At 48.8% G+C, this 24,181-nt stretch overlaps 1 protein-coding gene across 2 annotated transcripts; it reads left to right on the forward strand.

Moving 5' to 3' along the window:
- The first annotated feature begins 496 nt into the window (after positions 1–496).
- Pi3k21b (phosphatidylinositol 3-kinase regulatory subunit alpha) lies at positions 497–24,169 on the forward strand. 2 transcript variants are annotated; one of them, XM_076802619.1, is made up of 14 exons: positions 497–519; positions 1,196–3,098; positions 6,382–6,516; positions 11,910–12,189; positions 12,638–12,736; positions 17,075–17,260; positions 17,573–17,701; positions 18,072–18,279; positions 18,360–18,578; positions 18,954–19,278; positions 19,368–19,615; positions 19,691–19,867; positions 19,991–20,245; positions 20,407–24,169. In XM_076802619.1, exons 2-14 carry the CDS (start codon positions 1,770–1,772, stop codon positions 20,696–20,698), a joined length of 3,882 nt encoding a protein of 1,293 aa, XP_076658734.1. In that variant the 5' UTR covers positions 497–519; positions 1,196–1,769; the 3' UTR covers positions 20,699–24,169. The 2 variants fall into 2 exon arrangements, with proteins under 2 accessions (XP_076658734.1, XP_076658735.1); XM_076802620.1 differs by having other exon boundaries at positions 504–519; positions 1,201–3,098.
- The last annotated feature ends 12 nt before the right edge of the window (positions 24,170–24,181 follow it).

A 24,181-nucleotide genomic window follows, 5' to 3' on the forward strand; every position in this document is an offset into this window, starting at 1 on the left:
TGGTACGAAAGGTACAGAACAGAAAGAATAGAAAGAACATAGAGAACAGAAAGAAACGAGGAGTGTACACGTGTTGAGAGACACGGGACGCGACTGCGAGAAACCGTAATCCGGTCTCGCGCTGTATTACCAACCGAGCAGAGAAGCGAACTCGCTGTGACTCGCTGCCGGTAAAGCAAGCCTCCGACGCATGATCTGGCGAGAAAGAGAATCGCTCGCGGACTGAGGAGACGCGTCAGTCGCGAACTTGCCGTGCTCGAGATAAGGGCGAGTCACGTTTTTTAGAAAGAGCATTCCGCTGCGTCGCGTGTCGACAACACGGTAACACGAGACCGTTTCTTGATCGTATACACGCGTAAGTTAACGACCACGATTACCAACAGGACTGATCTGCGAGAGTCGGGTCAACTCTCGGCCGGAATCGAGACGAATCGAGGCGAGCGCTCGAGCCCGCTTATCCCTCGATCCGGGAGCCGATCGCACGATCGCTGGCCCGCGCTACCACCGAAGGCGTTTTTGGTAAAATCATTGAATCGAATCGTTATCGGAGGGAACCGCTTCGGAACGAGCTCGCCGCGAGCCACGAGGGTCACTCGAGGGTTTACACGCTTGCGCGGGAGTACGTTGAAAATCGTTCGGTGTCGTTGCCTAACGAAACCGGTTTCGTTTGGCTCGGCGAATCTCGGCGTTTATACAAAGGTCGTGTGGAGAACGCGAGAGGCACAGGTAAACAGAGAGAAAGAAAGAGCGAAAGAGAGGGTCACGGCGGGAGGGAAGGAGAAAAGCGTGCGGTAGGAGAGCGAGATTTATGGAAAACGAATTTACACGAGGTCACACCCACGGGATCGACTCTTTCTCTCCGTTCGTCTCTCTTTTTTTCTCTCTCTGCTTCGCCATTTTATTTTTCTCTTCTTCATCTGTTCCGCGGAGCAGCGCGTTTATCCGTCGTCTATTTCCACTTCGACCGAGTTAGCGCTGGATCGCCGCGGTCGTTTTTCTCTGTTGCCCCGTATCAACGACGGCTCGCGTTTTCGTTTCCTCCGTGTTGGGTTATCCTCGAATGGAATCTTTTCATCAGAGAGATATGAACGTCCGAGCTAGCTGTCCGATAAGTTAATCGTCGAACGAAGCGTTTCCCTTCCGTTTTCAGATCGGCGATCGACGATCCCCCGATTAATGGAGCCAATTTCTAAAGATTAGATCCAGAGCGTTGTTGCGTCGATGCCGCACCGGACACCTTGGGGGCATCGGCAGCCTTAGGACCAAAGGGGACACCCGAAATCGGGTCAAACTTGCACGAGCCTTCGGCGGAGGAGGAGGAAGAAGAAGAAGAGGACAGCCTATCGGGAAGAACCAGCGCGTGTGGGTCCCTCGATGTCGGCGAGATGCGAGTGACCTTGGACTGCTCGAGAATCGGCGGCTTCGAGATCTGGTCGCACGAGGAGAGTCAACCGGTCGGTAGAACCGTGATGGTGTGATCGACCGAGATCCATACTTTCGTGGTCGATCCGGGACGATGACGGACGACCCGTGCGGTACCATCGAGGCTGAGGACTCGCCGGAAATCAGGATGCTTTGGAACTCGAACGGGAACGCCGGCTTCTATGGAAGCCGGTCGCAATAAAACCTAATCGTATCTGGGAAAGAAAGGATGGGACAGAGATAGCGAGAGGTAAAAGAAGGATAGAAAGAGAGGAGGGAGACAAAGAGAGATAATGCGTGTATGAGCGAGAGAAAGGTCTTGATGATCACGAGCATCGGGCCGAGCGATGAAGCGGGCGACGAACGCATCCGCCGCAGCTGCGACCGCCGTATCGCAGGTGCAGCAGCCTGCGGTCAGCTTGCAAGGTAGGATTAATCCGATAACGGCGGCGGGTGGCAGCGCGGAGAGGCAGGAATACGAGAAGACCGTCGAGACGAGATCCAGGACGTACAAGAGCAAAAGTCTATCGTCGCCGAAGGGGAGACGAAAGGCCATGTCAACGGCCATGTCGAGGCTGTTAACCGTCGACGCGGACAACTATATGGTCCGGATAGGCGCCGAGGCGACGACCACAACCGCCTCGTCCTCCTCGAACACCATGGCGACCGTGGCGTCCACGATACCCACGATGATCGCGTCCTCGATGACGACGTCCGAGACTGCCGGCGGCGCGGCAATCACCTCGGCCTCGTCGCATCTGCCTCTGCCTTTGCCTTTACGATCGAGCCGTGAACCTAGGCCGCCGTCGTTGCAGCCGCAGACACGGACCTACCTGGCGAACTTTGTCACCAGCAACGTCGCATACAATGATTTGCAAAAGACCCCGTCGACGAATCTCGCGACCGAGTCGACTCAGGACTCGGCCAGGTCCAGGAGCAATCCATCTTTGCCCACGATCAGACGCAACACCCCGGTCAACCAGCCGACCCACCCTCTAGGAAACGTTTCCGCCATCGCCACTTATTCCTCTTCGTCTCCCTCCACCTTGAGCTTGAACTTTTCCATGAACGGCAACACGAGACACAGATCGAATAACAGGCAACTGCACGCGCTGCGACAGAGCCTTAAAAAGGGCCTGCTCGAGCGGGATAAAGCGCGATCAAGCGATGAGACGATGGAAATACCCGACGAGCAGAAGCTCGACAAGAACGTTGACGAGCCGATCAGGGATCGAATCGTCTGCGCCAAGCTCGTGTCCTTCCACCGGTACATGTGCTTCTGCAAGGACACCGCGCTGCTGCAATTGCAGCGCGACACACAGAACCTTCATTCGGCGAACGACGATACCGTGTCGTCGTCCTCCACCTCCTCTTTGTACGAGCGTAGTCGCGATAGAGTACCGGAGGCCACCGTCGATTCACTCTCTATCGGTCAGGAGGGCTCGGGCTGCGGTCATCGCGGCCTTCTCAAGGCCGTTGAATCACCCCCGCGAGATAGGATCTACGCGGAATCCGCGCCCGTCGATTCGGGATGTTGCTGTACGTGCGGTTCTCTATGTTCCACAGAGTGCCATGCCTGCTTCCACGTGGTTTGCTCGGAGTACAGCGGGCAACACCTCTGCCAATGGTCTAGCAAGGGTCACGCACTACCGGGCCAGGTTCTCGACAAGGACAAGGTCAGTATTTTTGATATTTGTATTGTTTATATTGTTGTTAACATGTATATATATTTAAACGTCGGTATCCGGCGTCGAGCACCTCCCATCAAAGTTGAAAACAAGCGCAGAACGAAATTACTGCCTGCTCCGGAACTGTAGAAAAACCGTGTTCAAATATTTTCGACGCGTTTTCTGCCGCGATCGCAAACATCGGCTCGCGTTCCCGTTGAACAATGATTAGATTCGTATTGGTCGGATATTCTGGTCTGTAAGATTCGCTGGCGTCCGGAACGATTCGCGTAAAAATAGTCGGCCGAGTGAGGTCGCTAGAGATCCGCGACGGCAATTAATCATTCGTTATCAAACGATCCGCGTCGAGCGCGCGGGACCACGGATGCGTGAAGATAAAACTTCGTTCTGGTCGAAACTATGTTCCGAAGACTGTGTAGGTCGATCGCGCGACGATCGTGCGCCACCATAGTTCGCGACACACGCCGGGCAAGGTCACAACCGGATGACTTAATCGTTTCAGATTCCTCTTCTCGAGCCCGGGATCGAAACATCGTAAATCGATTACGACCAAGGCGAAATTCATTCCTGTTAAAAGCACGTTTCTGCTTACCTTCCGCGAGAGAGAACCTGGCGCGGCGCCTCGTTCTTTCGAGATTGATAAAAAGTAGAAGAAGAAAAAAAAAGTCAGCAACAAAAGTCAAAGTTCGCCGACAATGGGGGGACACGGAGAAACACGCCGCGCGCGACTAACTGTTTACAAGGAAAATCGTTCGTCCCTGTTACTCGACAGAGCCGAAGAGCTGAACCGACTGGTTCGACGACAGAACTTATCACCGTCAAGGGTCATTTGCATAAATCGCGGACACCACGCTCTCCCTTATAATCCTGCTCGGTGGAAGTACCACTGCGTTCTTCGACGTCCCTTTACCGGACCGTGTCTATCCGGTGCACCGCTTTACAATAAAACACCGGTTATCGGACAAACCTGAATACCGATCCAGTGGCGTAGCGATCGGAATCGGGTTGCGGTTCTGCGAAAATCCCGTGGAAATTTCGAGCAAAGTCAATGTAGCTCTTTTCACTCTCCGATCGCACCTATTAGCGGGTCCAACTCGTTTATTTATTTGCCATTCACGGAAGCAATTGCTTTCCGTCGCTTTGTTATCTTCGCAAGGGAAATTCGACGTTAGGAAACTTATCTTGCCGATTTGCACGCGAACTCCTCGACAGGTTGGATTACAGGCGATCCAATCTCCTGTTAATTGTGCAGTAACAAATGCTTTCCGGTCGTTTCTATTAGCGATTCTAATGATCGCGAATCACTCCTCTTCTTGCTATGCCTTCCATTGGTCGTTTACCAGTGATTTATGGTACCGTCGATCGTTTCGTAAACCGTTTCACGAACAGAGCTTGTTTCTTTTTCGAAAGAAGAGGCCTCGTAATTCGTCTCGTTACGTTCAATCGGTTTGGCGTTTCGCGGAGCACATGCGAATATTCGCGGGAGATCTCGCCTCGAGTTTCTCGCGACGATCGCCACCAGGCCAGGCGAAGCCAGCTCTCGGCCTTATCTCGGCTCTCGTGTCGTCACGTTCGTAGACTTAAGGTTACGAGAGAAGGTTACGGTTTCTTTTTCCCCCCGGTTGGTTTTTACCCTTTCGCTTTATCGTCGCGATATACTCGCTCGCTCTCGGAGTCGCTCGTTCTCTTTTCACGGTGCCAGTGCTATCTAATCGGAGCCTCTGGTCGCGTGGTGGACGACGTTAGGCTCGCGTTTCCACCGACGCGCTCTGACAACCTCTGTCCTCCGATTTTGGGAACAGGTTCGATTTAATGGCGGTCACTGCTTAAGGTACGCCTTTCGTTAGCATGCCCTCCAACGACAAATTCGCAGCGGGCTGAAAACCCGTTTCTTCGCGACGGAAATTCAATTTTTCGAGTTTCACACATTTCTACGCATCGATCGATAAACCCCCAAAGCTTCAGATTCCAAAATATTAGCCATCCTAGACGATTTTGGAGTAATTAAACTTATGGAACATCTCTGGGTTGCGAATCTTCGACGTCTGATCAACAATGTCCGAATCTACTTACCCGAACTTTCCTCAGAATACGAGGCAACTCTGCATAGAACATTGGCGACATAATATCTCGCATATTACTGAGAACACTGTTTAATATACAGGGCGTGACAGAAAGCTGTAACCGAACACGATATTATTGAGAAAACAAACAAAAATGTAGGACGAAATTACAAAGTTCAATTTTCAGCATGGTTCGATGTATTGACGTCTGTGCATGACTTATCGGTTCTCCTTGGAATAGTACGCGTGTCTGACGAATTTTCCAACTCGATTCGTCTTCGGTGGCACTTTGTGCTAAATAATCAATTTTATTTCCAATGGGTGATTAAATTGTTGAAGTTGTAATACGAAAAATACTATCCACGTGTCAAATAGTCTACAGTATCGCTGAATGTATGTATATCTGAAAATTGTCAACATCAATTCCACATATAACTAATAAGAATTCATAATAATTAGACTTCCTTTCAAGGAGACACGCTTAGTCAGCTATTTGTAGACGCGTGGTGTTTAGGAATATTTCTGAAGAAAATAGTGGCAAATTTACGATAAACTTCAAAACAGCCTATAGTTTTGATTAAAGCGTTCAAAAAGTATCACCAAATTTTTTCAGAAAAAAAAGCGTCCTAAAGCCACGTTTTTCGAGTTTAGTAGAGATCCGTAAAAAAATGCTTGCTTCGATGCGAATTCGTGCATATATGCAAGCGATTTTTGTAATCCGATCGTCGAGTGTGTATGTGTAGCTAAGCAGTATAAATCGCACCGATCTCTAATTGCAACATTGTGAGCCGCTACACGTGCGATGATCGGTAGCTCGTTAAATATACAGCGCGTTCCAAGGAGTCCGCATATCAGCCGAGGGAAGTGCACCAAATTATTCGCGCACGTGCGAGCGTTTTAAACGGCGAGCGCGTCATCGCGATTTATCGGCGAGGAATTCGCGGCGTCCGATTGCCGGATCATTACGTAATTCCGTTCAGAGCGCGAAGAAAAAGAGAAAAAGAAAAAGCAGCCGATTAATCATGTCCGCGAGCACTCTCGCGATGGATCCCGCTTCGGCAACGGAGTACAGCTTCGCGAAGTGCAATTTGATCGGGCGACCGTCCGCGCGCGCGACCGTGTTTTCGTTTCGCCTCGCACCTGAACTTGACCGGAAAATGCGCAGCTTCCGACTCTGCTTCATCTCGGTCTGTTTTCTCTGTCGACAGCCCGTGAGCGAGTGGACGTCGCAGAACGTCGTCGAATGGATGGCTGCCCTGAATCTGTACCGCTATGCGGACGTTTTCAAGTCGAAGGACATCAAGGGCAGCGATCTGCCGCACCTCGACCGGGAGAAGCTCTTGGTAAGTTCACTACGATCTATACATCCCACATACACGCAGCTTCGGTTCTCTAAAATTTTGATCATTACTGCTTGAAGAACTCGGTGCAAGAACCGCATATATCTGGATAGCGAAAATTGTTCAATGTTGCATCATATAATCAGCAAGTAGAGTTTCCCTATAACTTGTCTGGTCTCTGCACCAAGGTCTTTACTGTGTACCATATTTTTGGCTAAAAGAGGCGATCAAAAATCATTTCTGCCGGCTTGAAATGCTTTTCTGGCGAGTGTAGGCCCACTTAAAATTCCGGTTCTTATCATTCGCATCGTTCTAAACATTAGGGGCTATTAAACGTAGATAAAGTTGGCCCGGGACGGAGGCGAAAGCGAAAGGACTAGTCGGCCGCGAAATTTTGTCTCGTTTTTCTCGTGCCATCCTGCAGATACCGAGTTGGTAGTCGTGAATCGTGAATGCAGCGGGGGCGGGAGGGATCGAAAATTCTTTGGCTAGTACTCAAAGGCGATGACCTCGACTCAAGAGTATCTGGACGACGTTTTCCTTGGCCCGTTGACCCTGTAATTGCCCCGTACCGCTTCTACGTCTGCCTTGTACGCTACAGTCGGCCTCTTTACCTCCCCTCTCTGCCACGACCACCACTCGTTTTCCTTTTTTTTTCTCTCTCCCCGTAATGAAATTTTTCATCGCTTATCGTGAATACTCGTACTTTCGGCCGTATCTCCGCGAAAGGATTTTCTCCTCTATCCGTCGCTTCCACTTCGGATTCTTCTCGTAGAGGTACGACCGTGGTCTGGGTTAGGTTCTGGTCCGTGGATCTCGTCTTTGACTGGTAATCCCCGGTACCCGCAGGCTTCTCCTGTAAATGGATCAAAGGAGCCGTTTTATTCGAACCTCAAAGCGATCGCTCGCTACCGGATAGGATTAAATAAGAAAGGATATTTTTCCGGTTCGGAACGCTGCTGTCCACGACGCACAATTTCTCGAAAAGATAACACAAAAATAAAATGTATAACTTATGTAATTTTTGGTTATTCTAAAGCCCGAAACAATAAGAAATCAGGCCCCGATATGAAAGACCCTAGAATAAAAGAATACGCAGACTGCGTTCGCGAGAAACTATTATTGCCAGCGAAAGTTTAAAAATAGGAGAACTAGTTGTATAACAACCAACTACAACACGCAGAAAGCAGGCTTTATCTCTTGTATCCTCTCTCACACATGTATATACATCCTCTTTCACATTGAACCACGACAGTCCGCATTATTAACAGTGGAACAGTAGAAATATTTCTTTCACAATTCGTGAAATTATAGAAATATTTTCTTGAGAAATTTTTTTAGTAACTCTTTTGGCCCAGAGTATCAAAATGGTCGCATAATTACTCAGTTTCATTCGTACCAACCTGAACCGCCAAATCCTGAGACCATTGTGCGTTATCTTCGCGACAGGATCGGGATTTTGGTCAAGAGAACTGTCGGAAGATGCGAGGATCCTCGCAGGACCAATCCTGCGATCCTCGGCAAATTTAGCGGACCCGCTAGGCCGAGAAGAATAAAAATATCCGGCCCGGGCCGAGCGTCGTCCGAGCGTAAATCGCGTATTACCATGCTAATAGACTCGTAAATCGTGAGGAAGCGTCCTTTCGGCGCGAGAAATCTTCCGATTCCCGTTCGCCTCGTCCTTCGCGCGGATTCCCGAGCCGGACAACGAATGGGACCCTCCGACAGCCGATCCTTGGCCGTCTTAGGGCAATTTAAAATCGATTCGCGCTCGCTATCGAGCCTGCTCGTCCCGTCGATCCTCTTCTCTTTTCTCCTTTTCGCTAGAGGGGACCGTGAATGATGCGAGTGAATTTGTATAACGACGTAGATTCTGGAACCACGGCGTAGTTTCTTTCGATGAAAAAGCGAGGATCGAGGATCGAGATTCGGTCGATCGGTGGGTTTCGGACACTTTCCATACTATGGAACCAAGGGAAATTTAGTGCTGCTGTTGACCGTCTCGGGTCGGAATATTTTATTTGCCATATTCACAAATATATAGCGACCCCCATTAACGGAACACTCTTGAAAAGACCATACCTTATTCAATATTGCACCATACGATTTCAATTTTTTCGAGTAGGTAGAACGATTAGTTTGAAACCGATTGAACGGTTATACACAGTACGGTGTACGTGACACCAATCGATTCCCTGCATAAAAATGAACGAAAATCGAAGAACATTGTTTCCTCATTCAAAGCTCAATTTCCGGGAAATTCGCGTTTGAAAATTCATTAGACGCGCGTGGCATCAAGTAGGTGTCGTCTGATTGTCTGTGCATGACTCACCTTTCCCCTTCTCCCAGATCTACTGCGCGCCGATGTTTGAAACTCGATTTTCTCGAATCGTGCACCTCGGACAGAAAAATCGCATTTTACGCGTATCGCTCATTTGATTACAGGGAATTGGCTCATTTCGTTTTATACCGCACTTCCTGTCTCAAATTATGGTGGGGTCGAATGTGCTCGAAAGTGTCGCTTATTATATACTGGTTGCAGTTTATATAAACTAATAGAGTGTATACCTAAATTGTTAGTTTCCTTTTTTCGCTGGCAGACACTGCTATGTTTGGTTGAGCTGTGTCACATTAAATTTATCAATTCAAAATGGACTTTTTGCGCCGTCGCTGGCGGTAGAAGGTCTTTGATATCCCAAAACCGGTTTTTCGTGTAATGCAAAACTAGAGAAGCAAAGAACTACTTTCAAATTATCAAATATTTACTATACTAATTCTTTTTGGTACACAATGTTGCAAGAAAACGCCACGACACTCAGAGAATTCGGAACTAAATATTGCACTATGATCTCGGCTCGTTTAACCAAAAATTGAGATACAAGCCAGAGAATTTATTATTGACAAATGATGCTTATAATCGATAAAAGTCAGCTGAAAGAAGGAACAACATACTTTTTCGTTTGAGAACCCTTTTCCAGATAATCGAGTTTGAGAATACATCGAACACGAATTATATTGAATAGGAATCAGTTGATTGGTCTGATCATGACTCGCCGCTTCTACTTCTCGTCATTACTAATGCATGCGTATCTGCCGAATGTTCGCCCTCCACTTCCTCGGGAGCCTACATCCAGATTGTTTGAAAAATTCGTGCGTGCAACGCTTTCGTTTACGAGCAACAATATTCCTAGAGATTTCGACGTTCGTGGATACTTACTTTGTTTACTCGAATTAAAAACTCGCAGAGCTCCTCGGACCCCGTGGTTGGAGCTACGAAGTACACGATCGAGCGTCGTAGAAACGTTTGGATGTTGACACGAAGGTTAAGGCGAATCGAGCGGCGCGAGAGGGGATGGGGTAGGGCGGTGGGGGGAGGGTCGTCCTTAATTTTATGACGTCGCTCGATAACTCCTAATTACCGAGATCGTTGTCGGCCGATAATTTTCTCGGCGGCCGTCGCGCGAGACACGCCTCCGGTTATTGAAAATAAATTAAGGGCGTGTACTATCTTTATCGGCGTGGCACGGACACGAAGACGAGAGCACGACAACTGGGCGACGTGTTCCTTTCCAGACGACGGAGCGTAACAATTTAACGATCGGCGGCCGCGCATCTTTCATGCTGAGGGGCTCCCGAAAAAACTTTGAGTGGCCGCGTGTAATTAACACTTGATACGAGGTGGCCGAAAGAGAGAGAGAGAGGGAGAGGAGCACAACGGAGGGGGTGTCAGCTTGATAAATCGCGCGTATCGCTCGTTATCTCGGTCGCTGATTCCGGCAAAAATTCCCGAGACCACGGTGTCTTCTTCTTCCCCTTTCGGCGGGTAGGGGCGACGAGAGGAGAGGAGGGGAGGGGAAGGTTGCCGAAAATTTATTTCTCGTCCCGCTTCCAAACGACGCGGAACCGAGCACGCTTCTTTGGCACCGGTCGCAACAAGCGACGAAACAATGATGCAAGTCCGCGCCTTTATCGTCGCGCAGATTCGCATTCCCGCGATAACACTAACGAGATGCACCCCGAGTGTCCCAGTTATGTTATTTTCTGTCGTTGGAATCTGACGAAATTTTCTACTACGACTGCCATAGCCAATTTAAAATTCCGGTATACATAATTTTTCTGGGGGATAAAACAGTTTCTCATTGCGGAATGTATATTGGTGGTGTAATATGCATGGGGTCTCGGCACCAGCCTCGAGTTTCCCCGGGGATTTAAGTTTGTCGGATTCCCCAGCAACGTTTCTCCGAAATGCTCTTCAGAAGTTCGTTAATTAATCCTGGCTGTCTCGTCATCTACGAGAGGGCGGGATTTAATTAGGGAATCTGTTTTACGGCGACGTCCGTGGTGCCATGTGCGCCGTGACACTTTCTTTCGTTTCCTTTCCGACGATGCAGCTTCCACGCGCGCGCGCGCACATGCCTGCGAACGTCGACACGTATACCAGCCGATTCTTCGCACTTTTGCCGCGCGTAATTCTAATAATAGTGATTGGCCCAGTGGCGCGACGTGGCGCCGGAACACGGTGGTCGCCGCATTTTAAAATAGTCTTCGCGACCGTCAACCCGATTACCATAATTCGGAAAATGTGGGCGTCAGTGAAGCGTTCTGCCGGAAGCGCCAGATGCCCCGACGCAGCCTCGTTTGTCTCCGAAAAAGACATAATTCTATAATATTACGGAACGTAATTCACAGGCAAATCTGATTTTGCATAAAAATCATGTTCGTAAGACAGTCGCCGACGGTGCGAGTTGACTAACGAGGGTGCGACGGCGAAAGTTCTCGCAATCAAAGTCGAAGGATGAACGGAATGGCGAAAGTTGGTGAGAAAATAGTCTGGGCGCCTTATAATTCACCTTGCAAACTCGACCGCATAAACGAAGGCGATCCAAGGCGGTTTCCAGAGAACCGTCCCCGGCGTTCCATCGATCTTCACCCTCTTTAGATCGTTGGCGCGTCTTCGGCCACCGGTCGTCGATTAATCAATCGGCCCTTTTACCCTCGATTAGTTCCGGTTCTAGTATTTTCCTCGAAAATAAGCCCCGGATCGGACGTGGATTAAAAACGTCGGGACTGTCCGCAGATAGAGATGCGCTCGCCACCCCTCGCGGCTATCATTCTCTCCGGGCTTGTGCGCACAGGTGTTTAGCCGGCGCGAGCCACATGTATGTGACACCTGTTGACTCCGGAACGAAACGCGCCGGAAAAACAAGATGTCAGTCACGGACGTAATGGCACGTACGAATTACGATCGCCTCGTCGCTCGCTCGCTCTTTTACGATCCCCTCGGGGCACGCACCTTTCATGCATGCGTCGCTCGACGACATCGTTCCGTATTGCAATTTTTTCAAAAATTGTGCAAACAACGTTGGTAGAACCTATCGATTTTTTCTGATTTGCAGAATATGGGAATCAAGGATGAATTTCATCAGAGGAACATTTTGGCCTGCATCGAGGAACTTCTTCAGCCAGTGCCGTCTTTACCGGAGGGAGCGAGTACGACAGTTATGCCAACCACGAGTATCGTGTCCACAACCAGCGACTCTATGGGTGGCGAGTCCATGACCACGGGCAACCCCCACCCGCACACCCTCATGCCACAAAGCTTCAGCGTGTTAGAAAAATGTGATAAGTGCCATAAATATCTCAGAGGACTGCTGCATCAAGGTTTCCTTTGTCTAGGTACGTACCGCCCTGATTATTCCTTGATCAAACCAGACTGCGAATCTTTATCCAAAATAAATGTTTTCTGCGTGAAAAACATGACTGGTACAAGCACGAAACGCAAAGCTTTCTGTCGACGCAGATAACATCGTTGCTTGTATTTATTCGGATCAGGAAAACTCGTTTGACTAAAGATTAATTCTGACTATACAGACAAGCGTATTGAACAATATTCAGACTTCGAGGATAAAATTCGCGTCACGGATTCCGCAAATCTTGTTCTTTGAGAATGTGCGAAAGAAAGAAATGTTCAATAGGTCTGACCTGACATTCGCAGACAGCGTAGGCGGTGCGATAGACTGAGACCTGGATTGATCGAATCGATAAATAATATTGTATCACGTGTGCACCAACTTGACAGGCTCGTTCTGGATTCATACTAATCGTTACTAATTTTCTCCATGAGATTGCGGACTGGTGGCGCACAGGACGTGCTCAGCGACGGGATTGCCGGCGAACTGCGTGCCAGTCGACGCGGAAAATCCAATCAATAGATTTACTCCAGGTAAGTCTCGTTACGCTGTTTATGGTCCCCTGGACCCTCTCGCGAGCGGCACGCACGCGCGTGTACAGTTTCATAATGATGACATTGATACGTGGCCACAAACACACGCCCATCCACTTCCTCGGGCCGCGTTAATGGACGGAACACGGAAACAGTTTAAAAATTCAAACGTCTTTTAACCGCGGCCGTCCCCGCATTGCATCAGAAACGTGTTCGCTGACGCCGGAGAACCGTTTTGCAATCGTAGACACGCTTATGAAGTCTCCGGCAAGGCCACATAAGCGCACGGCCTGTCGCGTTCACGTTGCTGCTGCTCGCTCCGATATCTGAATAATTAAATATTCATGCGCGAATTTCCATTACCGCGTTCAATCGCTGCAGAGAGATGATCGAACCCCTCAACAATGAAAACAGCACGAAAAATACTCCGGTAGTACAGCCTTTTCAGCTTTCCTCCTTAACGTCTTCTTCGACGGTCCGCCTTTACCCCCACCATTCCCTCTCTGCGGCCAGTGGCGCTGCCCTTTGACTCCTCCCACCAGACAAGTCAGCTAGTCCACGGCCAATAGGAAACAGGCTCCGTTACTCTCTAACGTCGCGTTTTAGTGTTAGATCTAACAGAATTTTTCTCCCTTCCACCGTAATCTTTTAACAAAGTTTCTTCTTTAATTTTTCTGACATTGATTAGGATACTAATCTGTTACATTCTGCACAGAAGATATCACATCTGTCACAAAGCAAAGAAAAGCAAACGAAGCTTGTTTTTCTTCGCTGTTAGGCAACCGCTTCGAGTGGGGACCGCGTACACGTGCGGCGACCGGGTATAGTTAGACGCGTCGAAGAAAAATGAAGAACCGAAGACGTGTCAGTTTATGATAATAATGCCGATCGTCGTTCCCCGCTGACCGCGATTACCCTATTCCGTCCTGATACCATGGTTTTTCGTAGCGGATCGGTTTTCGGGCGCACGCTATCCGCCCACGCGGCTCTTGCTCGATTAGGCAGAGCGGCGCTCGGTGCGGCGTGCTCGGTTGTCCGTGAAGGTAGACAGTTTTCCGAGAAATTACGCGGCTAGTCTCGGAACAGTGGCTCGTCGGGGCAGACGACTATAATCGATAAAGCCGACTCAGCTCCCGCCTTCGCCTCTCCGCTCCTATCCGCTCGTCGCCGCTCCTGTCCACTCGTTCGCTCGGGGATCTCGCTCGCGCTTCGATGAGCTACATTAGCTCGGTGAACGCCGCGTCGGTGACGGAGGATGCGCGACCACATCAAATTTTCGAAAAAGTGCGACAGAAAAATCAGCGTGACTCGAGAAAATTTCGAATAGAATGTTTCATTTATTTCTTATGACTTCTAAAATAGTTTTCTGTTTTATCTTCGTCCCATTTTTCATATTTATCGACTCGCTGTTGCGGCGTCACGTGCGCGCAGAATCGCGGACGCTCGCAGCGTCAATGGTCAGGGCCGATTCGCGTGCACACGCACGCGTCTCATTTGCAAAATTCCCCGACAGACGACCGGTAACTAGAACACCACGTTTTTCCGGGGTCTCAGACTACCGCCGTGCTGTTCGGAGAAATAGATTCATCGGTCGTGACTTGGAACTTCATTGGTAGACAGCGGATGTGCGAAAATAACGTTTTACGCATTAATTGTGGGAAATCGCGGTCTGACCAGACACATTTCTTTTACTTTCTTTTCTTGTCTGCAGTTAGCTGCGGGTATTGCGTTGATATTGTTCGAGTTTTCTTTCTGTCTTGCTGCTCTTGCTTGAACAGGTACGAAATAATGGATTTGCTTGGTGTTGGCATCAGAGTCTACGATCGCGGTCCATTCATCTTTGTCATAAATGCATAAAATTTGCAGTCTATTTGTCGGGGACACTGTGGAGTAAGCTTAAGGCAATACGTACTCTGAATGCTCGGTAGGTTTAGCATTGAAAAAGAACGAGGCTCTCGCGATCCGTACGGGATATGGGACAGTATCCAGACATCGGATCGTCCTTTTACACGTTATTTCGTTTGGTGGTCAGCAGGACGAGTGTGACAAATATCAAGTTTCCGTAGCGTGACCTCCATCGAGGCGCCGTCGCCGTTAAATTCATATATGTGTACGGTATCGCTTTTGATTCGGGCCTTTTTGTCCCGTGGCTCCGGCGTCGCCTCGAGCTAGCCGAAGACACGGTCACGAAGAAACAAGACGTTGCTGTCACGGCCGTAAAAATAAATTTCTTTCTCCTTTCCCCGTCGCGTGTCCCCCACACGATTCTACGCCTCCTTCTCTCCTTTTCTCCGTTTGGCCGCGCCGTGGTTTCTCCCTCTTTCGTTTTCCTCCTCCTCTCCTCGGTCTGCTTTTTTATGATGCATGCGTACACGCCTTTGATTGTACAAGTGGCGTGTACGCGGCACACTCGCGACCAGTCGGCTCAAGTCGCGAAATTATCTTCGCGATGTTCGCACTGTTTCGCGACGGGACAAAGCCTCCTACCGCTCTGGACCAACGCTAATTTTCAACGGGCGTCTGCGGCACTAGTGATGTTCGTTCGCGACGTTGTTGTCAACTTTCGACCTGGAGACTTGTTTTGCGCGAAGCGGCTTTCAATTTGTGCGAAAGGAACACGTGGCGAATCTATCGGGAATACCGAAGAGGTTAAATTTTCTTCTTTATTTTTGGTCTGCTTTTCTCATGCGGGGAACACAGAAAATTTCTGAAACATAAAAGGTTAAACTGTGTCGACGCGCGAGGGCCAAATTAAAGTTTCGAGAGAAACCGTGACGGGAGAGAACTCTCGCCGGAAGTGGTAACGGTCGTCTTGGAGGAGAATATTGACCCGGTTCGTCCTTTCCCGGTCTCGAAGGGGTCATCAATTCACCCTCGAGAACTTCCCGGAATGTCCTGTCGCGTTGCGTAATTGCAGAAAATGTAACGTTCTGGCTCGCGCCTCTCCTTATTTTCATCCCGGCCGAGAGGAGAAAGAGGAATCCTCTCTCTCTGTCACGGTAGAGCATGGTTACTCTCCCAGCGAGAAAGAGGAGAGGAGAGGAAAGACGGTCACTCACGATTTTACGTCTCCGAGCGCCTGGAATGTGTCTGCGAGATGTCAGATATTTTTTCTTTTCGGCATGTCCATAAAAACCGACGAATCTCTTGCAGATGCCCTCTCGTTCTCTCTCGACTTCGATTTTCTACTGCTCGACGTTGAGAGAGAGAGAGAGAGAGAGAGAGAGAGAGATTCTTTGTCGAACGTGTTTACACGTTCGATTAATTTCGTCGCGCTATTATTTTCCTCGGCGGGGTCGATGACACCCACGCACACCTGTTCGCACACGTGATTTTCCTCTATCTCCCGTGTGTCTTCTCCAACATTATCGCCGGTATCTACCGCGACTGTTCCCGCTCGATTTTATATTTTTTCTCGCAAGAGCTTTTGTCACGTTGCCTGGCTTTCGTAGCTTGGAAACGTTGCAGCTTGCCCCGTGAAAGCGGACATCGCGGGAAACGTTCTAATTCGCTCGTATGTAAACCGATCGGGGATCGCGCATAGTCATCGGCGGAACAAATGAAAGTTTTCATCACCGGTCGTCGGGAAATTCTCACGCGACGTCTGCGCAAAAAGTCGCGCCGGCGGATTCCTCGGCCTCAGAGGTCGTGGCGATAAATAAAACAGCGAAAGGTAGAGCCGAACTCGGCTCTTGTTTTTGTTTTCTGTTTTCTTTCGCCACCTTGTTTCGCGAATCCATCGGGTCGGGTCGGTCCGGACACGATCGTCAACAGCGCTTCAACTCTCGTCCATCTCTCTCGCGGCGATTTAACATGATTTCTCGAGATTAACTTCTTGGCGAACGAATTTTTCAAACGGAAAAAAAGAATGATTTAAATCATTGTTCGCTTGATTTGGTTTCGAAAGGAGCAAAAGTACACAGCCGTCTGCTGCTTGACTTTAATTGCTTCATCAACCGCAAGTCTCGACGATAAAGAATGTCTCGAAGCACGTAAGTCATTTCCAGAGAAAAATGGCATACACTGATTGGCCGCTGAGCCATTCGCACATGTGTCAGCGTCCCTGAAGAGGTTAAGCTATAAAATAAGGAACGGCTGGGGGTTAAATGCCCGACATACACCGACGTTCCTGACGAACAACTTCGAACGCATAAAAGTAAACCGCCTTCCCCTTCTTTCATTGATCCCTCTCTCTCTCTCTCTCCCTCTCTCTCTCTCTCTCTCTCTCTCTCTTGCTTTCTTGTATTCTCTATTCCGTTCGGTTTTATTCAGCCGTTGCCGTGATACTCTCGCGTTCACGCTCGAGGCCAGTGACGATCATTTGATTGCCGTTTGCAGTATTCGGGCTCGGGCTCTGCGCGCAGTTCGACATCGCTGCACGTGCTGCACCGGTCCTGGTCGAACGATGCACCCGCGCCATCGAGGAGAAGGCGTTCGCTGATAGCAGCCTGGATCTGTACAAAGTTTACCACAGCAGTCCTCCTAACGAACAAACGCTGGAGCTGCGACAGAAATTGAACGAGGGTGAGTCGAAATCGGATTCTTAACCCGTTTACACGAGACAGAGACAGCCCCTTTAATTTATCGAGGTGCAGATCTTAGACTCGAGTAGCCTGGCAGCTGGAATTGGAGCAGACTGTTCGGGATCTTTAAATGAGGCCACGATTTCGTTGGGGGACTCGGGAAATGCCCTGAATCTTTAGTTGCCGAGACTGTTCGGAAAGATTAGATTACCGATTTATTCATATTTGGGGATTCAATTCTCTACGAGTGTGAAACGGGTGGAGTTGCTCGAAGCAGTCTTACAATCTTTAAACGATTCTCATTGCGTTTCAGATGTGTGCAACACCGATTTGAATTCCTACACACCCCAGTGCATCGCAAGCGTCCTCAAGAAGTTTTTACGCGAGTTGCCGGATCCTGTGATTCCGGTAATGTTCTACGACAGATTTATCGAAGCATCGAGTAAGTATCTGAAACAAGTTTCAACGTCCAGTGATACCTAGTTCACGTTGTATACCATCTGTGAGGGATTAGATATAACAAATTTGTAGAAGGTTTGGGATCATAGTATAGCGTAAACATTCGTAATACTGAGTTCAAATTGCATACCATCTGCGATGGATTAAATGTATTAAATTATAGAAGCTAGTAAATTGTACCAAAATTTGGAACCCGTCATTTGGAAGGTTCCTGCAGCTCGACTATTAATATCCGTCGGTGAAATTCTTTAACATAGAAATGCAAAAGAACTACGGTCGAGCGCAGGGGTCGCAAGTGACCCGGAACCGTCGGCACGAGGGTCGGTAGCCTAAATTGGCCCTGTATGTTTCAGATATAAGGAACGACGAGCAATCTGCGTCGACTTTGATGCAGCTCGTCGACGAGCTACCCAAACAGCACCGTAGCACCCTGTGCCACCTCATGGCACATTTTTGCCGAATTTGTCAAATCCAACACTCGAGAGGATATACGGAACCACCCACAATCCTCACGCAAGTCTTGTGCCATATTTTGTTGAGACCGCCTTGGGAAAGGATCGTGTAAGTCTCGGTTGAAACTCGCCTCAGAATAATCTAGACTCCAAACTTTTTTTTTCTATTTTCTTCTTTTTTTTTTGCAGTCAGATAGTGCACAACATAGAAGTGCACATACGAATAATGGAAATACTCTTACTACACGGAAATTGGAATGAGAAATTGCCACAATTCGCCAGCCCGCCGCAACTACCACCTCGCAAAGTCTCCAGGCCGCAGTTTGCGGTCCTGGATCCGTTCTCCATGCTCGAAGAGGACAGCTCCATGTCCGGTTTAGAGAACAAGGAACAACAGCAACAACACAGGTGGATTTCCTATTTTTATACTGATTTGAGCTATTGGGAGCTGAGAATACAGCAGGCTTCTATGACTCGATTTGCTTCGTTAGAACCTATTGTGTAGAATTTACAGTGTAGATCATTCGTAAAGACATAGGGCTTAATTCTTTACACTCTGCGGCTTCAGATCAACCGTGTCAGTATCTCGAAGATATTTCTTTATTTATTTATTACTTATCCGTTGAACCTTGTAAGTTCATATCTGCCAGTATCCTAGTTGACGATTAGATTTGAAATGCTCCTCAAGAAAGAGAAAGAGAAAGAGCAATTTAATTTTAATGTAGTCTTCTGTTGTCGGCCATCTTTTCGGCACCTAACAGTATTTGATGTTTCCCTCGACAGGCCTCGAACTCTTCAGGAGGCAGAATGGTACTGGGGAGATATCACGAGGGACGAGGTGAACGAGAAGATGATCGACTCACCTGATGGCACCTTCTTGGTGCGTGAGGCATCTTCGAAGGGCGGCGAATACACCTTGACATTGCGTAAAGGTGGAACAAATAAACTGATTAAGATATGCCAACGCAATGGCAAGTTCGGCTTCTCGGAGCCTTTTAATTTCCATTCCGTGATCGAGCTGGTGGAGCACTACCGAAACTGCTCCCTATCGCAGTATAATTCCACCCTGGACATTAAACTGCTCCACCCAATTTCCCGGTTTCAACAGGTAATTCTTTCCTTCCATTCGATTATCATTACCAGGATGGAGTTTGTTTCTCGATGCTGAATCGACTGTTTTTGTGCATGACGATCCAGGATGACGAGATCGCAAGCACCACGGACATCACCAACGTCGTCCAGAAGTTCATCGAACTGGACAAAGACGTGTCCCGTGCGTTATCCGAATATAGAGAGTACTCCGAGCAGTACAATAGGACCTCGTACGAGGTACAATTAAAGCGGCAAGCTTTGGAAGCTTTCACGGAGGCCATCAAAATGTTTGAGGATCAGATGAAGCTCCAGGAGAAGTTCCAGAAGGAAGCTCAGCCGCACGAAATATCAATGTGAGTGGCTGCTTCGAATAATCAACCTCTTGCAATTAATTAAACGTGTTGTCACGATTGCCATTTTGCTTACAGGTTAACGGGTAACGCAGAATTGTTAAAACAACGACAGAAATGTTTCGAAGATAGCAAGGAAGAGTTGGATCGTAGTTTAAAGGAGCAAATCGCATTCAACAGAACCTTGGAAAGAGAAATGCAAAAGTTGAAACCGGAAATCCTCCAGCTCGTGCGACAAAGAGAGAAACACCATATGTATGTATATCTCGATACATCGTCGTTTCTCCGTAAACCGAGAAACCGAGAGAAAGAAAGAAAAAGAAATGATTATTTACCGAAGCTACGGTATTTTACGAGCGTTCTATTTTCGTCTTACAGATGGCTGAAGAAGAACGGCATGAACCAAAACAAGATCAACCAGCTCGTGTCGCACCATTCGGTCTCGGATTCGGTATTAGGCGATGCTGCCTACGGGGATCTTCAAGAAGTCGACCTTGACGTTCATTCCGATGAGAAAACGTGGCTTTCTCTCGAATGTTCCCGTTCAGATGCCGACCGTACACTCGCCGACCGACCGGATGGCACCTTCCTCGTCCGAACATCAAGGACGGGACAATACGCATTATCCATCATGTATGTACTTACACGTTTCTTCGCAATTTCTACTTCGGTTGATTCATCGATAAGCCGAACCAACTATACCGAGTAATTCTGAAATTCTTCCATGCGCCCTTCAAACAATCGGAACGCTACCTTGTGTCCCTACGCTGAGCCAATATGTTTTTCCGTTTCAGGTGCAATGGTACCGTGAACCATTGCATAATCTACGGCACGGAGCGCGGGTTTGGGTTCGCGGAGCCGTACAACATCCACAAGAGCCTGAAACACCTGGTGCTGCACTATGCTCAGAACTCTCTCGAAGAACACAACGAGAGTCTGACGACAACGCTTGCGTACCCGGCGTTCGCCACGTCAACGGCTCTGGCGCAGTTGCAGATGCAGCTCCAGATGAACATCCACGAACAGAACCAGCCGCAGTTCTCACATTCTGTTGAGAACCAACACTACAACATGCCGCACACGTAAGGCCGCGTCTCGTTTCTCGGCCACACCGTGGTCATTCTCTGAGCGCGTGCCGTGTGCGTGCCGATATCCGCGCGCCACACCTTCGAAGAGTCGATGTTCCCGACCATGTCACGGATTCCCCAAAGTTTCCTACGACACGCAATCGCATAATATTCGCGGAAGGTCGACGATTGATCGTTCCGCGTTTCTAATTACTTGATAGGTATATCAGTTATTTCGTTAGTGTTTATGTCTGTGCTGCATACTTCGGAAACGGCGTCGCGGACCAAGCAAACCGGCCGAATAGAAGAGATCCTCGGAAATTGTGCATAGTGATAAAAGGTGTGTCGTATGTGAGGAGACGCGAATTCCGGTCGCCGGGACCCACGGCAAGTCGCGATTACGGTATTCGCTTAGTCTCTCAAGGTGTGCAGGCCTTCTGGGTGGCTCCCGCCGACTCGGAACTCGGCTGTTACTCGTGCACGTACGCGATGATACGGAAGAATGTGTGAGACTAATCACGGGAAACCGAGGTTTTTATTCAGTTTGGAGAATCGTCAATCTCCGGGCGCGGTTCTAAACGTTCAGAATAGCAGAGGCATGTATCTAGTCCTACAGACAGAGTTTAACGAATGGTGACTTTTAGGGGAGGGGGAAAGGGAACGAATCAGAAGTCTGAATCCGCTCAAAAGCTACCTCGAGACTGGCGATCAGGGTGTGGTTTCAACGTCCATGGAATCTTCGAGGAACTTTATCGAACAGGACGAGCCGGCGAACGAATTAGCCGTGCTCTTCGCGATTTTCTACGTTCACCGGCGCATTTTGTACGCGCACGCGGTCCCGTCGTTCGCGTTGCGATCGCGGTCGGCGAGACAAGATCTTCAAACAGTGATATTAGAGTATAATTAGCAACGTCGCGAGGCGCGTTAGCCGCACGGATGCGCGCGAAACGTTTTTTCTAGCGGTTTACAATGATTCTCGTAGCGTAAAGCCGTCGATCCACTGGTTGCGACGAGACAAGCAAAGGCCGGTTGTCCTTTTCTCTTTTGTTTCTCTGACCCCACCGGTCTCGAGGTTCCTCTTTTCTCTCGATGGGAACATCAACTATAGCGAACGTCGCAATGGGTGCGCGTGGTGGGCGATTTTTTATACATTAGATTTCAAAGTGCTGTGCCAGAGGGCTGTACGCGTGTCGCAAGTGGAGTTCGGCACGCGGAGAGATTAATTCTCAAGAAGCAAATGTATTTGTCTGTGATTTCGGATTGCCTACGAGGAGAATGATATCGTGTCTATTGTTTTCCAATCGCTTTTTTAAATGATATTCGCGCTTTTGTAGGGAGAAGTTGAGGAATGAAAGGTAGATTGACAAAGTGAGAGGTAGAAGAGATGGGAGTTGCAGTTTCGTTGGCGTTCACGACGCGAGCGCGCCACAATCGTTCGTAATTTTATTCGTGTATTTCGTACGTTCGAATCGATCGGTAGTTCTCTTTTATGTATCAGAATCTTGGTTGCGCGTTACGGCCCCGCCTCCATAAGGGTGCGTTTCTGTTACGGCTGTTGCAAACAATCGGAGCAACGATATTAAGCCTGGGTGCACCTCCTATTGTTTTATAATGGAAGTGTCCACGCTCGAAGCAATCAGCAGAGCAGCGCTTGATGACCAACTTTTATCGTTGCTCGGCTGCAACATAAACCCACCCTTCGATAGATTCTTTATCGATTTTGGCTACCGGATGCGCCGAATTGTCTCGCTGGCGAGAGTCCGGGTCCTGAAGATGTTAATCAAAGCTTGAGCCTGCTCGCAGATGCGAGTCGACATACCGCCAATTCTGACTTCGTGTGCAATTCAGAGTGGACGTTGAACGAACGTCCTGTATTTATTATTCTTCGTCGCCTCTGTGAGACAGTTCGGCCCGTCCTGTACATCCTCGGACATCGAGTATCCGTCGAAGACGGGATCTTCGTCGCTTGGAAGATCGGAGCCCACGCTGCCGTCGAATGATCTCAAAGGCGATCTGTGGTCACGATCACGGTCGAGACAACTTCTTCGCGGGATTTCGAGTATTTTCAACGGTAAAGAAAGCAATATCGTGGATCGTGGGCGATGGGATGGTCGGGAAATTTTGCGTATTACATAGCGGTCGTAATCGCAAAATTACGCCGAGCACGAGTCGCTCGCGATCGAGAGCGTCGATGGGTTCGCAGATCAAACACGAAGTTGTTTCGACAGTGGTCGTGACTCGCGATTTCCGCTGCCGTAGTCAGGAAAAGAAACGGATGCAAGTCGATCGGACGAGTGTGGGGAGAAAAATCTCGAGTTGTCGGAGGAGTCGGGCGTCGCGCGTTCTCTTTATTACGATTAATTATTTTCTCTACGATTAAAATTTACGTACTAGATGCATAGGGTGAGATAGAAACGACGAGAATTGACGCGCGCGTTACGGGGGGCGGGGGAGAGGAGATTTCGTATCGGAAAGAAAAGGCTCGTTGCTCATCCTAAAGGCTTCGAATTACCGTAGGTTTAGGTAGCTTAGGTTTTTTTTATACGAAAGAGATATTAAGTGCCCTGGCGCCGATAGGCTTTCTAGATTCCGTGTTTGCCTAATCGCGTGCCGGTGCAGTATTCGATCGTTCTTTTTTCTTCAGAATGCCGTCGGATGGCACGTTTCCGCGACATCTGCGCAATATTTTTTATCCGAATAGTGGATTCCACTATTACACAGTTGGCTCCGCTTGGTCGCGCGGGGCCAACACGCTCTCGAGGAACGAAAAAGAGGCGGAGCCACGTTCGAATGGCACGTCAGAATTATTTAAATTGTAAGGCGACCGTGGCGCAAAGCGCTCATTGCGGAGAGTGCTCTCTGGGAGTGTTGTTTCATTGGAGACGAACGTCGTCGAAGAAGGGGACTCTCGATTTTGAAAAAGAAAACTGTATATCGCGCCCTTACTGTGGGCGTGACTTCGTTGCGCTAGACTCCAGCGGAGCCCCACGGGACAATCTTGATAAATGCTTGGTCTAGATTTTACATCGAAATTGTAGCTGTAAAACAATTTTTTACTCTTAATTTTCTTCTCTCATAAGAATCTGCTGAATCTAGGCCAGGCATGTGTGAACGTGTGCTCTTTACCCTGGGAGCGCACTGAATTGCCCCATGGGACACCGTTTAATTTCATATTATACAGAATATTACTTCGAAATTGAGAGTCTTCTGCTTCATTTGTCATCGAGTGACCAGAAAGGGCGTCGCTTGATGGCCCCCGATTGCCGCAAAGCCCCAGCAGTTCCCCCATGGGAAGCTGGAAACGGGCGATCCGACGCCGCAACCGCGATTTTCGCGCGTTACCAAGTTCCAGCGAATTATAGGGGTCTGCGCGGAAACCCCGTTTCGCGAATCCCGCGAGCAACACGCAAGAGACGAGTCGAGTGTCCAACCCTCGACGAGCTGGGCGACATTTTTTCTGATTGAAATAAAGACAATGTACAGACACGAACACACTTTGTGA

This window comes from Halictus rubicundus, chromosome 17, assembly GCF_050948215.1.
Source record: "Halictus rubicundus isolate RS-2024b chromosome 17, iyHalRubi1_principal, whole genome shotgun sequence".
NCBI classification, from domain to species: Eukaryota; Metazoa; Arthropoda; class Insecta; order Hymenoptera; family Halictidae; genus Halictus; species Halictus rubicundus.

What these genes read in the sequence shown, in the direction of transcription:
- Pi3k21b (XM_076802619.1), top strand. Translation starts at nt 1,770, where the DNA reads ATGAAGCGGGCGACGAACGCATCCGCCGCAGCTGCGACCGCCGTATCG. An exon ending in GAACAACAGCAACAACACAG is followed by an intron (nt 18,579 to 18,953) that starts GTGGATTTCCTA and finishes TTCCCTCGACAG; the next exon opens with GCCTCGAACTCTTCAGGAGG. An exon ending in CAGCCGCACGAAATATCAAT is followed by an intron (nt 19,616 to 19,690) that starts GTGAGTGGCTGC and finishes TTTTGCTTACAG; the next exon opens with GTTAACGGGTAACGCAGAAT.